General features: G+C 44.6%; 1 protein-coding gene across 1 annotated transcript in view; it reads left to right on the forward strand.

Moving 5' to 3' along the window:
* Window positions 1-4,531: 4,531 nt before the first annotated feature.
* The window catches only part of LOC126993918 (omega-amidase NIT2-like), a 29,644-nt gene continuing 15,340 nt past the window's right edge, over window positions 4,532-18,835 (forward strand). The window contains exons 1-2 of the mRNA XM_050853083.1: window positions 4,532-4,696; window positions 11,027-11,208. Of these exons, the coding sequence (XP_050709040.1) occupies window positions 4,573-4,696; window positions 11,027-11,208 (306 nt within the window). The 5' untranslated portion in view covers window positions 4,532-4,572. The remainder of the gene's footprint in view (window positions 4,697-11,026; window positions 11,209-18,835) is intronic.

The following is an 18,835-nucleotide window of genomic DNA, read 5'->3' on the forward strand; positions in this document are numbered from 1 at the left end:
ACTTTCCATAGGCTCGGCACATAGCCAGTATTTACCGACATCTTAAAGATGTCGGTTAGTGGGTCACTGAGTACATCACCTAATTCCTTTAATACCCTCGGAAATATCCCGTCAGGACCTGGCGACTTGTTCTTCTTAAGCTTATCTATCTCATCCTGAACTACTTGCCTGGTAATGATTATATCCCTCAATTTATCGCCATCCCCGCCCTCGTACACCTGAACCCTTTTCGGTATAGTCGTTCGATCCTCCTGTGTGAATACTGAAAGGAAGTAGTCGTTCAACAATGTGCTCATATTTTCGTAATTTTCTACTAGCTCCCCTGTGTTTGTTTTCAGCGGTCCAATTTTCTCCCGTGTTTTTGTTCTATACATCTGAAAGAAGCCCTTAGGATTACTTTTCGCCTCATTTGCTACTTTGATCTCATAGTTCCTTTTTGCTATCCTGGTGTTTTTCTGAAATAATCTAGATAGTTCGACGTACCGGCCCCTGAGATGTGTTTCACCATTCTTTATTTTCTGATAAATTCCCTTCTTTAACCCAATCTCGTGTTTTAGTCCACGAGTCATCCACTTAGGATCATTGTTTTCTTTTCTAAGTGTTCGTTGTGGTATATGCTGTCCTTGCCCCTCTACTATTACTCTAACTAAGTTATTGTAAGACATTTCTACCTGGTTCTCCTGGCTCTCCAATCCGCAGTTCTGGCCCTCATGAATTCCTAAATTATCCCAGTGTACCCCTTCAAGATATCTTCGAAGCTCCTCGTAATTTGCTCTTCTGAAATCTGGCACTAACACTGGGTTTGGTTCGCGGGTTACCGCCCAGTCTAAGCTAAAACGAATCGTTCTGTGGTCACTATTTCCTAACTCTCCGCCCACCTCCAACTCAAGTAGCAAGTTCCCATTATTGGTTAGAACTAAGTCTAATATGTTATCTCCTCTGGTAGGCTCAGTAACTACCTGCTTAAGGAAATTATCTTGTATAACTTCAAGAAAATCCTCGGCTTCCAGGTCACCCACTAGGTCTTCCCAGTCGATATTCCTATAATTAAAGTCCCCCATTACGCAGACATTTCTACTCCTACTCGCCCTGCCAATCTCTTGTAGTAATATACTCGTGTCCTGCCTGTTAAGGTTATGTGGCCTATACAGAACTCCTAGAGTTAGTTTTTCTTTCCCTTTGTAAACGTCCACCCAAACTGATTCTGAATCCATGTTAATTTTGACTGAATTGTTAACTAAACATTTAAGTGAGTCTTTAACATATAGTGCAACTCCACCTCCCTTTCTGCCCCTTCTGTCTTTGTGAAACATCTGATAACCCGTTATTTCAAATTCTGATCTAAAATTTCTATTGGCAGTGTCTATACATGTCTCAGTGATCGCTATTATGTCTAAATTTTCTGAACAAGCTTCACCCCTTAGTAAGTCTATCTTGTTTCTGAGGCTCCTGCTGTTAGTATAGAAGATTCTTAGCCCGTCCTCTGTTACTCCCCTATAATTACTTCTAAGCTGCCTGGTTATATTATGAGCTAGATGTCCTCTCCAATTACTCCTCCCATTGCTCCCATTACTCCTCCCCCCCTCGCCTATACTAAAAAATCCCTCAGGGTACCAAGTGCTCGCTCAAGGGAGTCTGAGAGAGCCTCAACACCCTTGAACGTCAAATGTACCCCGTCACGGGCGTAGAGGGCGTCGTTGCCAAAGAAGAGGTCCCAATTGTCGACGAACAGCCACCCATTGCGCTCGCAGTGCTCTCTCCGTTGGGCTCCTCCGATCACAATCCTATTTCTGTATCCTGTCCTTTCGCCCCTGTACATCCTCTGGACCCACCGAAGAGGCGATGCTTCTGGCATTTTGCTTCAGCTCGGTGGGACGACCTGAGGATGTACTTTTCCGATTTCCCGTGGAATGATTATTGCTTCCAGGAGAGAGACCCTTCTGTGTGTGCCCAGCGCATCACAGAGGTGATTGTCTCTGGAATGAAGGCATACATTGCACGTTCTTTCTCTACTCCTTATGCTAAAAAGGGTTGGTTTAATCATGCTTGTTCTCGTGCTATTAAAGCTAGAGGCAGCTCACAAAAGGTAACAGAGCCTTCGCACTCCTGCTGACCATGATCTTTATATTTCTATCCGGAATCGTGCCAAATCTAGTCTCCGACTTACCAAAAACTCCTTCATCAATAGAAAATGCCAAAACCTTGCTTTCTCTAATTCTTCCTGTGACTTCTAGCATCTAGCCAAAATATCTCCTCCAATTTCACTTCGGGAAGTGTAGCATTCTGAGGAATTCTGTAGGAATAATCCCTCACACAATTACTCCTTAAATGACATTCCTCTGAGCAGGCCTGGGCTTGAGAGAGACTTAGGAGTCCTATTGAGCGCTGACCTCCGTCCTAGGGCTCAATGCATTCAGGCTAAAAATCGGGCAAACAGAGTACTTGGTTTCATCTCAAGGAGCGTAAGCAATAGGACCGCTGAAGTCATCCTCAAACTTTACTTAGCACTAGTTAGACCTCATCTCGATTATGCAGTTCAGTTCTGGTCCCCCTACTATAGAATGGATATCAAAATGTTAGAATCTGTACAGGGGAGAATGACAAAGATGATTCAGGCGAAGGTTGCAAGGAGACTTGATCGAGGTCTATAAGTGGATGAAGGGGTTTAATAACGGGGATGTCAATATGATTTTGATAGTAAAAGAGCCAGGTAGGACGCGTAGCAATGGTTTTAAGTTAGACAAATACAGATTCAACAAAGACATAGGCAAAAATTGGTTCACCAACAGAGTGGTAGATGAATGGAACAGGCTTGGGAGCCATGTTGTGGGTGCCAATACCATAGATACATTCAAGAAGAGTTTAGATAAAGCCATGGATGGTGAGGTAAGGTGGGGTTGAGTGTACAGGAGCTGCCTTGTATAGGCCAACCGGCCTCTTGCAGACTCCTTACGTTCTTATGTTCTTATTGAAATGGTGCTACATCCTCCTTGACAGCTAAATGGTACTACATCCTCCTTGACAGGTAAATGGTACTACATCCTGCTTGACAGCTAAATGGTACTATATCCTCCTTGACAGCTAAACGGTACTACATCCTTCTTGACAGCTAAATGGTATTACATCATCCTTGACAGCTATATGCAACTATATCCTCCTTGACAGCTAAATGCAACTATATCCTCCTTGACAGCTGGATCTGGATATATGATGCGCAGGGCACCCGTACAGGTGCATAACACGCATAATTGTGAATAATTGGGAAGTGAATCAAGTGTATTTTTTTTTTTTTTTTTGTTTTTGTTTTTTACGTCGCGGCCTATAGCGCCGGTAGGCTTCTTCCCGGTGGGGCCTGATGGTCGGCCCAAGGCTTCTTCCCGGTGGGTCCTGATGGTCGTCCCAGCCCGTTCTGGCGCAGGCGAGTGTTTATAGTGGCGCCATCTTGCATTGGCTCATGCTGCCCTCCCGGAGCTCATCTTTAATCCTAGAATCTAGAGTCCGGGTTGATAGGTGGTCTTCTGGACAGCATGTGGGTAGTTTTAAGCCACTCGGCGGCGGCTGAAAAATCCCAGCTTGGTGGCACCGAGCGGGGATTGAACTCGCGTCCTCCTGAACGCGGTGCTGTTACTCTGTCGATTCAGCCACCGCCTTTAAGTGTTGGTGTCTTGTGGTGACAAGTGATTGTGTATTTGTTTTCTGAATGAGTCATTTGTATCGCAGTCTAAAATCTGATGAGGGAGGTTGTTCCAGTCACGTATGGTGCGTGGAAAGTATGAGTGCTTGTATGCGTCAGTGTTTGTGTGATATGTTTGGTATTTATGGATGTGTGTGTTACGAGTACGTTGACTGTTTGCATTGTGTAGGTATGTTTGTGGGTCAATATGAGTGTTTGTGATCTTGTACATAAGTGTAAGTCTGTGTGCTTGTCTGCGTATGAGAAGAGGTTCCATGTTTATCTGTTGTTTGATCCGTGTTGTGATGCCAGGCGTTCGAGTGTAATTGTTTGTAATGAACCTAGCCGCCTTGGTGTTGATTTGTTCTAACCTATCAATGTTTAAGTGTGTGTAAGGATCCCACACCGTGGAGCAGTATTCCAGTGTTGGTCTCACAAGTGTGTCAGAAGCTATGTGTTTAATGTCAGGTGTGCAGTTATGTAAATTCCTCCTCAGGAACCCCAGCGTTCTGTTGGTTGTGGCACTGATATGGTCTCTGTGAGTGTTGAACTTCAAGTTAGTTGAGAGATGGATACCAAGGTACTCGTGTGTGTGAACTGATTCTAAATCTGAATTGTGGAGAGTGTAAGTGTGATGGATGAGGTTGTGCGCTCTGGTGAATCTTAATAGTTTGCATTTGCTAAATGCAACTATATCCTCCTTGACAGCTAAATGGTACTACATCCTCCTTGACAGCTAAATGATACTACATCCTCCTTGACAGCTAAATGATACTACATCCTCCTTGACAGCTAAATGGTAGTACATCCTCCTTGACAACTAGGTGGTACTATATCCTTCTTGACAGCTAAATGGTTCTACATCCTTTTTGACAGCCTTGCGCATTGCTCTGGTCCAAATGGCTGTGGCCGAGGAGAAGACCAAGAACGTGGAGCGGGCCGTGCAGTTCATCGAGGAGGCTGCCGGCAACGATGCCCAGCTGGTGGTGCTGCCGGAGTTATTCAACGGACCCTGCAGCCTCAGTAAGGAGCTTTGCTTACATGAGTATGAAGTGATTTTTTGATTTTTGTATATATTTATTTATTATTATTATTATTATTATTATTATTATTATTATTATTATTATTATTATTTTTTTTTTTTTGGTGCTGCCTCTTGCGCTGGTAGGCTCTCTTGATTGGCCTTTTGGAATGCCCCAGTTCATTAGCAGGCGAATTCTGTTTATAGTGGCTGCCGTGATATATGCCTTTATGCCTGGCCCATGCTGCCCCTCAGCGCAGCACTTGAACGATGTCGTTCAAGTTTGGGTTGATTGAAGATCTGGGCTGCATGTGGGTGTAACGGTGTACCGGGGGGCATTTAAAGGGCGTTGATTAAGACTTCAGCTTCCTTAAGGCGAATATATTCTTAGCCTTTATGTACAAGGAGCGTCGGAGCGAGAGCGACTGCCGTTGTGTGTCAGTCGGACTCTCGTGAAGGAGTGACGAGTTACAGGTTGGAAAATAATTGTTACAATTGGTCACGTATGTCAAGGTGACTTTCAAGCTTGATGAAATGCTTTGTATACAAACTGAGACGGTAAACACTGACGGATGACATTCCTATAAGGTGGCGTGATCTATCTGTCGTGGGTTTTTTCCATTGACAATTGTATGCCTAATTCGTGGTGATACTAAATATTAATAATAATACATTGATATCCTACTATTACACTGCTCGGTCACCTACCAGTGATCGCGACCTCGCGATATACAAAAATCTAACTAGCAGTCTAGTTACCATTAACATACATAGTGGGAGTTTGTTAAGCAGACTGCCTATGATACAATTACAGTAAAACACTGGCTATGTAAGAACATATGTGCAGTTATAATATAAATAGGGAGAGGTAAAACAACGTGTGACATGAAACATAAGAAATCTCTCAAAAGATAAATATAAGGACACATGTATAAGAAGCTATCAACTGGCATAGTTACAGACAATGAAACGTTCATCTAGCTCCTAAAAAAAATACAGTAGTGAAACATAGTACAATGTTAAGTATAGGAGCAGGGGAATGCCAGGTTTCTGTCATTTGACTTGCTTGAGAAAAGGAAAAACTACCTTGCCAGTGGCCTCCCTGCATCCAGTCGCCGTGTCTGCACAACCAAATAATCGTGCAGGACAGAGTTCCTCCTAATAAGGGAGCACATGACGACGAGACTGACGAACATCAGAAACACTGGTACAAAAAATCCAGGGTACAAGTAGGGGAGATGCAGGTATTCAGGCAGCGTTTCCTTCAGGGTTTCCGCAAACTCTGTTTTGTTTGCGAAAGACAATGAATTAAGGGAATTAGTCACATAAGAGATGCTGGAGAAGTGAATGTCATCGAGAGACCGTAGAGGAAACACTCGATGGGAAATATTGGCCGTGAAAACCAGACGGATCCGGGACGGGTACGTTGTTATGTTAGTGGAGCGGATATAGCATGCTTCCGCTATGGCATAGTGACCAATAACCCGTTGATAAGTGGTACCCTCCGGGCAGATGACCGATACATAGAAGGACTGAGGGAATTATAAATAATGCAGACCCTGAAAGTTCTTATGGAAAAAAGGCGTTGCTGTTAGCTACTTGTAAGGGCACAGGGAAAGAGCGTCAGACGCGTTCACCCGGGTGAGGGCGATCTTGCATACCCCTCCCCGAACTGGTAGGAAGGCAAAGAGAGACGTAGAGCAATAGAATCGCCTGAAGAGCGTCTCCCTGCAATATTGCAAGAGTGAGTAGCTACCCGTTGAATACAGAGCGAAATCCTTCGCGATTAGAACAAGAGACGGGGACGTGTCCAGGGCTAACACACTGTCCTTAGCTGAAAAAGGGAACGGGACAATTTCGTGTGCCTCAAACACGTCCGCCGTCTGAAATGGAACATGAATGATTATGGCATCGGGGGTGAGGCTGGACTCAATCAAGGGGTAAAAATATTGACTCATGTCTGGGTTGAATAAAGGTGTGAGGCTATAATTTTGATAGCCGATCTGGACAGTCGTTCTCAAATCGTGTAGAGGGAACAAGGCAGGTGTGACTCTACCGTGCGCTGCATCAACCATGTTGCTAATAACCTGCTGATTTGCCGTTGCGACAGAGTTAATGACGTTTCCCAATACATGCAAGGCCTGATCTAGGAGGAGAAACTGATTCACCTGGTCGATCTGCCTGACAACTATGTCGATAACTTCTACCATCTTAGTTGTTTGCTCTAGCAGTTCCACAATGTTAGTATGCAACCGCGTAAGTTTTCTACAATTGGCGTTGATCACCCTGCGATTTCGGGCAGCAAAGGAAAGTACATGAGCGTAGTGGTCCCGCAAATCGCGCACGTCTTCGTCGGTTGCCGTACCGAAGAGGAACTTTGAGGCGGACCCGACGATGTTGAGCAACCCCCTCTTTACCCGAGAGTGAACTGAGTGAAAACTATAATCCATGTCTACCTCATCAACTTTTCCCCGCAAGAACAGAATCCTATCCTCCAGTAGTTGAAAAAGATTCAGAGAGTTGGTACTAGAAGGTGCCTTTGATTCCCTAATCTTGGTAGCCCGTATGGCGTCTGCCATGCCGAGTAGTTTTTCTGAGACTATCCTGATTGTGTCTGTGGTGTTGGTCAATGAAGTATATGGATATTTTACGAGGAACACATCTTCTATGAGGAAGACCTCTCCTATGTGTGCCGTGAGGGCACCAGGCTTCAGGTGGATGGGTGTTGTTGCAAGCAGGGAGCCGAGGAACAACAAGATGATCAGAAAACGCAACATCATGATCTGAAAGTGGTGGGAATGAAGTATTTAAACCCGTGGTCTCAAGTTATAGCTATGGGTTTTGGGATTATCTTGTTGAACATTTGACTCTGAGGGGGAATTACCAATATCAAGGTCCAAAGGTGAGGGAATTACTTTCAGACGATCACTGTGAACTTCTAGACTGACCCTACTATTTGACTCAAGAACCTCGAACCGATTTCCCCTGACATTCCGAACAACTCGGTAAGGACCCACAAATTTAGCCCCCAGTTTCGAACTCCTTTCCGCTTGCTTAATCATGACTGTGTCACTCTCTTTTAATTTCACCGGGAAGGCCTGTTTGTGTTGTTTTGACATCATTTCAACCTTCGTAGCTTTTAACGTACATCTAACCTCTGAGTGTATCTTGGAAAACATATGCATCTGCTGTTGTGCGTACCTATCAGTGTTGTAGAAAGGTTGGTGAGGTTTTGTTAGGAAGTCGTACGGAAGACGTTTCTCCACCCCATATAAGATGTAGTAGGGAGACTTCCCCGTAGAGTCGTTTACCGACGTATTTATGGAAGCGGCTATATGCGATAGCCAATCCTCCCAGTTATCGTGGAGATCGTTCACGATAGGCCTGAGGACCTGTAAGATATTCCTTTTAGCCCTCTCCGCCAACCCATTAGCAGCTGGGTGGTAAGCAGTGATAAAGGATTGCGTGATGTTAAACTGAGCGCATATTTCGCTCAATACTGAGTTCCTAATCTCGGTGCCATTGTCACTCAAAAAAATTCGAGGAGACGAATGTGGACACAACACGTGAGTCACGAGGGCATGGGCCACGCGTGTGGCTGTCTTGTCCTTGAGAGGCGCTAGAACTAGAAACCTAGAGAACTGGTCGACGCACACCAATAAGAACGCGCGAACCATGTTGGCTCTGGGGGAGCTGTAATGAGTCTATATTAACAACATCCCATGGCGCCTCTGGTACTGGTTATTGTAACATAGGCGCTGGCCCTTTTACGGAACCCTTGTGCTTAGCACAAACGACGCAATGTGCGACAAGTTTTTCTACATCAACCCGTAATGTGGCCCAGTAGAATTTTCGTCTGGTGACAGATAGCATTTTGTCTTTTCCTGGGTGACCCGCAATGGGTGTGTCATGGACCAGCTTAAGCGTCACGGGGACGTATTTGTCTGGGATGACCAGTTGTTCTATAGGTACCGGTTTGGTTGGCCATGATCTACAAAGGAGGTTGTCCTCTGATAGGAAGAATTGTGAAAAGGGAACTGGCAATTCTGGAAGGTTTGTTTAGTCTCCCGACTCTTGGGCGTAAATTAACTTCTTACACACCGGGTGGTCTCGCTGAGCAGTGTGTAGTTCAGGTGAAGTTAAGTTGTGGATGACCTCTGGAGTGGTAATCGCGCCTATTGAAATATTTCGAAATAAATCATCTGCGACCACATTTGTTTTCCCGGTGATATATTTTATCTCCGGATTGTATTCTTGGATCGTTAAGAACCATCTTGCCAGACGACCGTGTAGGTTTTTTCCCTTGAAAAGATCAGTGATGGCCGTGTGGTCCGTATACACCACAATTTTGTACCCCATCACTATGTCTCGAAAATGCTTCAGAGCCCACACAGTGGCAAGAGCCTCTAGGTGGGTAACAGAATAGTTCTTTTCCGGAGCTGTTAGTACTCGACTGGCGAACGCTATTACATGCTTTTTGCCGGACTTATCTGTTTGCATAAGAGCGGCTCCTAGTCCACTAGCCGAAGCGTCGGTACAAAGCTGAAAGGGGTCCTTGAAATCCGGAAAGACAAGGACCGGAGCCTGTGTAAGCGCTTTCTTTAAATCCTCAAAGCTCGTTTGTTGAGCTGGGAGCCACTGGAATGGTACGTCTTTCTTTAATAGATGGGTTAGGGGACTCGCGCGTGCTGCGAAGTCCTTTATGAAAGGCCTGTTATAACCTGCGACACCCAAGAAAGACCGTACCTTGTCCGAAGACGTTGGCTGAGGGAACTTGGTAATAGCTTTTATTTTGTCGTCCACTGTGTGGATGCCGAATTCGTCCACGACATGCCCCAAGAACTTGATCCGAGGCTTTAAGAATTCACATTTGGTGATTTTGACCTTTAATCCGACCTCTTGAAGTCTGTGTAGGTCTGCTTTTAGTGTTTCCATGTGTGCATGCACGTCTTTACTTGCTGTGATGATGTCGTCTAAATACACATAGACAGAGTTGCCCAGCAAGTCACCAAAAATACTGTTCATTGTCCTTTGGAAGGTCAGGGGAGCTCCTTTGAGCCCGAACGGCATCCTCGTCCACCCATAGTGGCCATGAGGCGTGCTGAAAGCCGTTATTTCACGTGACTCGGGAGCCATGGGGCAGTTGCCAGTAGCCACTGACCAGATCAAGACTCGTAAAGACTTTATTTCCTCTACCGAGACACATCAGAAGATCTCTAAGAATGGGAAGCGGAAAATGATCATCCATGGTTGCGTTGTTCACACGCCGGAAATCAATCACAGGACGATAAGAACCGTCTTTCTTTGGAACCAGAAACAAGGGTGAATTCCACGGGGAATTCGATTCTTTGATGACACCTTGTTCTAACATTTCAGAGATAAGTTGCTGCACAACCTCCCTCTGACTGTGGGGGAGCTTGTACGCATTGATATATACAGGATTTGTATTGGGTTTTAACTTAATGTGGTGTTCAGCACACGGCTGGCTTGTGACTCCTCCCTTCCTTCTACGCCTGCTCCCGGAGTTTGTTGGTGAGTTCTCGTGGCTTGGAGCTTGGAGGAGAACGGGCTAGCGAAGGCACAGGCGCGGTGGGGACCGCTGCCAACCAAAATGTAACGGTGTACCGGGGGGCGTTTAAAGGGCGTTGATTAAAACTTCAGCTTCCTTAAGGCGAATATATTCTTAGCCTATATGTACAAGGAGCGTCGAAGCGAGAGCGACTGCCGTTGTGTGTCAGTCGGACTCTCGTGAAGGAGTGACGAGTTACAGGTTGGAAAATAATTGTTACAATTGGTCACGTATGTCAAAGTGACTTTCAAGCTTGATGAAATGCTTTGTATACAAACTGAGACGGTAAACACTGACGGATGACATTACTATAAGGTGGCGTGATCTATCTGTCGTGGGTTTTTCCCATTGACAATTGTATGCCTAATTCGTCGTGATACTAAATAATAATAATAATAATAATAATAATAATAATAATAATAATAATAATAATACATTGATATTCTACTGTAACATGGGTAACCTTCAGACACTCGGCGATGGCTTGTAAAATCAGCGTGTTTCGGTGGGGCTCAAACCTTGGTCCACGGGCTCACCACACCTGTACCCTGACCACCTGGCCACCCTCTCCCCATGTATAGAGAGAGATCAGTTCATGTATGTTTCGGTGGGGCTCAAACCTTGGTCAATGGGCTCACCACACCTGCACGCTGACCACCTGGCCACCGCCTCCCCGTGTACAGAGATCAGTTTATTATACACATTATATATATTTATACAACCATTTGTTTTTTGTAACAGTTCAACAGCGTCGTCTTCACAGGTGAGAATCCCAATTACGTGGAGACCGTCCCCGGCGAGAGCACCGCCCCCCTCGGTGACGCGGCGAAGAAGTTTGGCGTGTTTGTGGTGGGCGGCTCGGTGCGGGAGAGGGAGGGCGACAAGATCTACAACACCTGCACAGTCTGGGGGCCACAGGGCAACATGTTAGCAAAGTACAGAAAGGTAAGTTATGTTCATTTAATTTTGAAAGCAATGGAGACAATGATCAAAGCTTCAGTCGCGATCCGAGATGTCCGCTGATCACCACAATTGTCTCACGTTCCTTACACTGACCTGCCACACCCACTCCTCCTCTGCCTCACACCCCGACCTCATGCTTGTCAGTCTGTCATTTAATTTTGGAGGAACTTGAGACAGTGATCGAAGCTTCTGTTCACACACAAGTGTCCCTTAAGACCTGTGCGCCTTGCGCCTGGTTGCCGTGCATCTGCCTATGTATCTACGCATGCAACACGCACGCTCAAGCATGCCTCTAGCTGCATGCTTCTTCCTCGATGGATGTGCATGCCTCTTTCTGTTCACACCTGGAGTGAAGCACACATACACTTCAGTCGTCAAGGTGTCTGCTCTGAACCAAGCAGTTGCTGCTGCCGCAGCTGGTCATTGCCGTCTCGAGTATAGAGAAGGCATGGCAGCTTGCTGGGTTCGTTGCCGATGAGTCATCCAAGTAAAGCCGAGTGTGTCCCGCGCTGTCCAACTAAAATGTTATTTTTTGTGTGTTTTAATGCATATTTTTGTGTTAAAAATATTTTTTCTGTGATAAATAAAGGTTTTCCAACATCAATATCTTCGAAACATCATCAAATTAGACCTAAAATAGAGGAGAATTAATAATATATTGTATAAGGAGAGGGAGAAATATTCACATAAAAAATTATATAAATAGGCTACATTGACAGTCGTAACTGGGTAGACTCCTGTTATTTTCATTTGTCACCGTTTCTAAACATCTCTTTTGACATTCATAACGGTGTCGTTACTATTACTATATTCAACAAGCTGATCTTCCATCCCTATGCTAGGCAACTCAGTCACCTGCTATCTGGCAACTACAAGTTACATAGAGGTATTATTATTATAAACGTAAACTATTTCATTACTAATATACGAATATATCTTCCTAAAAAAATATAACGATAAATATACCATAACACTGAGATCCATGTGGCCATTATATTGATTGATAGTGCATTGTTGCAAGTAAACAACAAAGGAGAAGGGAGGAACGTGCCATCCCAACGACTATGCCTGAAGAACAAGCCTCCCATAACCCACTTAGCCAGTGGGGTATATCTTTGGCCGACTCGGTAAGGAGTGGCTCTCCCGTCACGCTGGTCGCGGGTTCAATCCCAGGCAGCCGGCGAATACCCTCTTCTGGTCTTGATATAATTTCTCGTGTGTTTCGATACACGCAAAGGACGTGTTGGGATATAGAAGAAAAAGAGAAAATAAGCTCTATGGGGACATTGTCTCTTCATTAAACTGGTGGCAGCGATGGGATCCTATCCTGCGATTCTGTTGAGTTTCCCCGAAGGGGTAACAGGGAGGATGGCCCATGCTCTCCGAGGGTAATAGAAAATGGGAGAGTTGGAGGTATATCTCTACGGGGACGTTGTGGAATAGTGTCCCGACAGTGGTCACTATCTAAGGTCTCAACACACAGAAATTAATCTACATAGAGGGGAAAGTCGTGTAGTGCGGCGACTATGCCTGATCAACAAGCCTCCCATAACCCACTTAGCCAGTGGGGTACCTCTTTGGCCGATTCGGTAATGAGTGGCTCTCCCGTCACGCTGGTCGCGGGTTCAATCCCAGGCAGCCGGCGAATACCCTCTTCTGGTCTTGATTAACTTCTCGTGTGTTTCGATACACGCAGATGACGTGTTGGGAAAAAGAAGAAAAAGAGAAAATAAGCTCTACGGGGACATCGTCTCTTCATTAAACTGCCAGGAAAGAACGTCAGGATTTGCCGTGCCCCCGGAGTAAAAGCTCGCTCGTTTTTTGACGACCCACGTATGGATGAAGTGCTCGAGTGGGAACGTGATTTGACCATTTTGTGGATCGGCAGCAATGATATCACTAGTAGTATTGACCCAGCAATTGTTTTCAACCACATTAATGATATTTGTCACGCGATCGAAGAAAACTACAAGGATGTAGTGTATGAATGTCAAATTGAGCCTTCACTCCAACCCATAAATCTTTCCCCTGACCAGTATAAGATAATTCAGTGCGGGATTACTAACCGAATTAAGAAAGACCTTAAAAACATAATTTTAACAACAAGCAATTTGCGGATGAGCTATCGGAGGACGGAGTCTATTAGAGCGAAGCCGGTCGAATGAGGATCGAAGAGAAATTCAAAAAGGTTATCCAGGGATTCATGGGAGAGGATGACTCCGATGAGTGAGGTGTAGGTACGGAATGGTAACAGGATACTGGACCGACGGTAAAACGAGGATCGAGCCTCAACCTAGGACCCCTGAACTACATCTTACCCATCGTGAAAAGTCACATTGTCAAAAACGGCCGAGAAACCACTGCCGGGGAAGTGGGGTTCATACGATCAATTAGTAGAAACCAAACCCCCGCCAGGACAAGACCCCACGGCCGATAGGCGGTTTGCAAGGGACATAGATGCCTTAGAGCAGGAAGTAAGTTGCCTCAAAGATGTATTAACCCGGCAGAATGAAGTTATTGAAAGCCTTGGGGCGCAGTTACAAAATCCCCCACGTCAAGTCACAGGGAATACCAAACCGCGAGACATCCTATTCTGGAGCTGAACCAACTACAAGGGCTCAATTCAACCACACAGCTCCAGATATTTTTTGAACTAGTCGAGCAGGTTAGCGACGACGATCTGAGAAGGGTGCAAGTAGCAAAAGGGCGAGTAAGCTCTGAGCTAGCAGCTCTCATTCACAACCATCAGACCCAACATCAATGTATAACCTGGGGAATACCTTAAAAAGTTATTAAAAACAGAGTTCTCCACCGACGTGAATTTTGATGAGCATGGCAAGAAATAGACTCCCTAAAATAAATTCATTGATCGAGTGGAACATGAGCGTCAGTGGCCCGAAGCTACCCACGCATCCTCTCTATATAGAGTTAGAGAAGAGCGAAAAACGGCCACTGAATCACCACCTGCGAAATGTCCACCCAACCCTAACGATACGTCTAAACCAAATGCTACACCCACCGAATCCTCAGAGTTAGAACAACTTAAAAGGCAGATTAGGGACTGAACGGAACGGGTAGGACAATTACAAGCCTCAACCCGTCAGTCACGATCAGAACGATATTGCTCATACTGTCGGTCCCACACACATTTCTTGAGATAATGTTGGCGGAAACCGACGCGTGGTACTTGCTTCGATTGCAAGAAGTACGGATGCTGGCGTTGAAATAAAAAAAAACTGCCCAGGTCGATCAGCCAGCCGAACATGACTAACACAGGGACACACCTCCCCTATCATCAGTTTGGCTATTATCAGTAAAACCATGAGAGCAGTGGTAGACACGGGTAGTGGTCATACCCTTATCAAAGAATCGGCTGCAAATAAACTAGGGAGTGAAATAAATAAAAGACGCAACTTACCTCGTTTACGAGGCGTCACGGGTTCCCCCTCTCCGAGTTATTGGCATGGTTTGGTTAGAAATCGGGGTAGGTAGCGATCATGTACACAAACAATGGGTTCCAGTAGTCCCAAACAGTTACCTTGATGCAGAGCTACTGCTGGGTACTGACATCAGAGGGAAGGCTCATTTTCAATGGAACGGAAGGTTGGACGAGATAGTCTGGGGTAATGCTTCATACGTAGTTGGTCACATAAGACGACAGAAAGGGAAAGTAGAGAGAATACGAAGCATTCCCCTGCCCGTAGCCCACGGCGACATCCCTAAAGGGGTAAATCCCACAAAGCCTCTTCATATGGAACGCTATACCTCACAATTTATCCCTATCCAGGTGAAGGAAAACCCAAATACCACCTTGCTGGTTCATCCTCAACCCAAAATCAGTCAAAACAGTTTACCGTTCTTAACTAAAGTAAAAGAGCAAAACACCATCTACCTTCCTTTCGTTAACAACACCAAAGCAGTAAAGGGATTCAAACCGGGAACGCTATTAGGTTCATATAAATACCTCGACGACGAACCAGACCATGCGAGTGAGACGGCCGAGGTTATCCGGAACACCCGGGAGATTCAACATGACCTCCTCCCAACCACCGATCAAGTGAACATCCAGGGTAGCAGAACAGTACGACTAGCAGAAATTATAAAACAGCAGAAATGGAACCATCTTACTCATGAACAAAAGGAGGAACTGAATTCAGCCATTCCAGACCACACCGAACTTTTCATTCTGGGCAAAAGTGAACTAGGGTTAATGGCAGGCCCCCCTGCGAAAATTAATGTAGCCGACCCGAGACCGAGTCGAGGCCCTAGATATCGTTACCCTGAACAGGCAAAAAAGGTGATAGCGGAAATGTTACAAGACATGGAGAATAGGGAGATCATTGAGAAGTCGACATCTGCGTGGCTTTCACCCATTGTCTTAGTGAATAAGCCTGATGTCTGGACTACCGACACGTTAACACGCACCTTAGTACTGATGTTTATCCCTGGCCGAGACTGGAAGAGCTAGTAGAACAAGCAGCGGGCCAGCAATTTTATGCCACCCTTGACATGCGTGAGGCTTATTTTCAAATTTTATTAGATGAAAACAGCAAGGACGTTACCACCTTCAGCGATGTAGTCACCTTGTGTAGATTCAGGCGCCTACCGTTTGGCTTAAGCTGCTCCCCTGCGATTTTTTTCTCGCCATATGGCTACCCTCCTATCTCCCCTGCTTAAAGAAGGCTGGATTAAAAACTATTTGGACGATTTAATCATTTGGGCACCAGATTTTTCTACCTTAACAAGAAAGGTTTTTTCCCTACTCACTGAGAATGGCGTCAAACTAAACTTAAGTAAATGCGAATTTGGGAAGAAGGAAGTCACATTCCTAGGATACAAGATCTCAAAAAAGGGCAGCCGACCTAATCCTGAGAACGTAGAAGCTATCTTAAAAATGAAACTCCCAACTAAAGTAAAAGAAGTCAGGAGATTCTTAGGAATGGCCGGGTTCTATCGAAAACATGTAAATAACTGCAAAAATAGCCACCACTCTCACTAACCTCACTCGGGCCAAGGAAAGCTTCAATTGGAACGAACAATGTCAAACAGCTTTCGAGATACTTAAGGAATGCCTTGCTAATGCGCCAGTGCTAGCCAGAGCGCAAACTAACCAGCCGTTCATAATAACCACCGACGCCAGTAACACCCATGTAGGCGGAGTCATAAGTCCGATCCAACCATGCGGAGTCACCAAACCTCTCGGCTACTTCTCGAAGAAATTAAATCACACTGAGTGGCGATACTCCGCCACTGACAAGGAAGCACTAGCGGTCCTGCTTACCTGTCGGCAGTTTCACCATTATCTGTGGGGTACTAGATTCACCATAGTAACCGACCATCAACCCCTTACCAGTATTTTTAAAAGGAAGACCAAATCCGCGAGAATGAACCACTGGGTCTTAGAAATGATAGAATACAATTATGAGATACAGTATTTAAAGGGGAAGTACAACTTCGTGGCCGACCAACTTTCAAGGCCAGTGCTAATCATCCAACGTACTCCTGAAACCACATTCCTAGGTCATCCCAAATTAGTCTTTAAAGAACGTCAGTGAGAAGTGAAATGGAGATAATTAATTGAATATAAGAACATAAGAACATAAGAACGCAGGAGTCTACAAGAGGCCGGTAGGCCTGTACTAGGCAGCTCCTTTAACCCTAAGCTCCCGTGTATCTAACCCCACCTAATATCGCTGTCCATGAATTTATCTAGTCTATTTTTGAATGTGACAATTGTATTGGCACTCACCACATGACTGCTAAGCCCATTCCACTCATCCACCACCCTGTGAGTAAACCAATTTTTACCTATGTCCCTGTTGAATCTGAATTTATCCAGTTTCAACCCATTACTTCGTGTCCTACCCGGTTCTCTTACCAACAAAACCTTATGAATGTCTCCCTTATTACAGCCCTTCATCCATTTATAAACCTCGATCATGTCTCCACGCACCCTTCGCCTTTCTAGAGAGTGCAAGTTTAACTGTTTGAGTCTTTCCTCGTATGGCAAGTTTCTCAACCCCTGAATCATCTAAGTCATCCTCCTCTGCACCGATTCTAACATTTTGATATCCATTCTAAAGTAAGGTGACCAGAACTGAACCGCATAGTCAAGATGAGGTCTAACTAATGCTAAATATAGTTTGAGGAAGACTTCGGGGCTTCTGTTGCTTACGCTCCTTGAAATAAATCTCAGTACCCTATTAGCTCGATTTCTAGCTTGAATGCATTATGCCCTTGGACGGAGATCAGAGCTCACTAAGACCCCTAAATCCCTCTCGCACCCAGACCTGCTTATGAGAGTGTCATTTAAGCAATAGTTATGTGAGGGGTTGTTCCTACCTACACTCAGAATACTGCACTTCCCTACATTGAACTCCATCTGCCATTTATCCGCCCAGTCATACAATCTGTTGAGTTCACCTTGGAGAATACTAGCGTTCTGATCCGACTCAATTACTCTACCGATCTTGGTATCATCTGCAAATTTACTAACATCACTACTAATTCCTGTATCTAAGTCATTGATATACATAATAAACAAAAGTGGACCTAATACCGAACCTTGTGGGACCCTACTCGTAACACATCCCCAGTCAGATCTTTTACCATTGATTTGCACTCTTTGCTTCCTATTGCTAAGCCACGCCTTGACCCAGTTCAAAACTTTACCCTCTACTCCTTGAGCCTGTAATTTAAGCAACAGTCGTTGGTGATGAACTTTGTCAAACGCTTTACTAAAATCAAGATAGATTACATCATAATTTTCATATCTGTCAACCGCCTCAAATACTTTATTGTAGAAGGACAAGAGATTGGTGAGGCATGACCTACCTTTTGTGAACCCATGCTGCGAGTCGTGAATTAAGCTATGTTTCTCTAAATGCTCCCGAATGTTCTGGAAGGAGGTTCTGTCCCTACTAAACGTTACCATAAAACCATCTTGTAGCAATTTGAAATAAGGGATGAGATTCTATACTATACTAGGGATACAATTGATGGAGGCATACATTACACCCTGGTAGTACCTCACAGCTTAAAGACCGAAGTTTTACAACACACTAGTGGCATAAGCGGTGGGATGTCTCATCATTATTTCCCTAAGTGCATACTCATCACAGACCATGTGGAAAACAGCTTTAATAGGCCATAACCAAATTCGAAAACAGCTCAACTTTTAAGTGAGAATTTTTAAGGTTATTTCCGAGTGAAGAGCGTGTATGCAAATGCAGAGTTTTATTACTAAAGTTTAAAAATATTAATCATTATTATTCTAAGATTAAAATTTATTTACTAGACTTACATACTCATATACTTCGTTTTACTAAATTTACCGGTCTGGCAAAAAACTTGTGAATAGGCCTCCTATTACTACAAGTTTAATGTGGTTTTAAGAATCTGGCCGAGTATAAATATGTAAAATTTAAGTTAGAAATAGGATAGGTGATCTTACTTAAAAAGGATCCATCATATTATAACTGTCGGTTGAAGCAGTTTCTAAACATGGGTTTGGAAGTGATAATTTTCGTTTGCTAAATGAGATATTTAAATTTGACCTCGTGTAATATTTCTTGGAAAAATCCTCTCTCCATTTTGATACACGCTTAAC

Source organism: Eriocheir sinensis, unplaced genomic scaffold (assembly GCF_024679095.1).
Source record: "Eriocheir sinensis breed Jianghai 21 unplaced genomic scaffold, ASM2467909v1 Scaffold7, whole genome shotgun sequence".
Classification (NCBI taxonomy): domain Eukaryota; kingdom Metazoa; phylum Arthropoda; class Malacostraca; order Decapoda; family Varunidae; genus Eriocheir; species Eriocheir sinensis.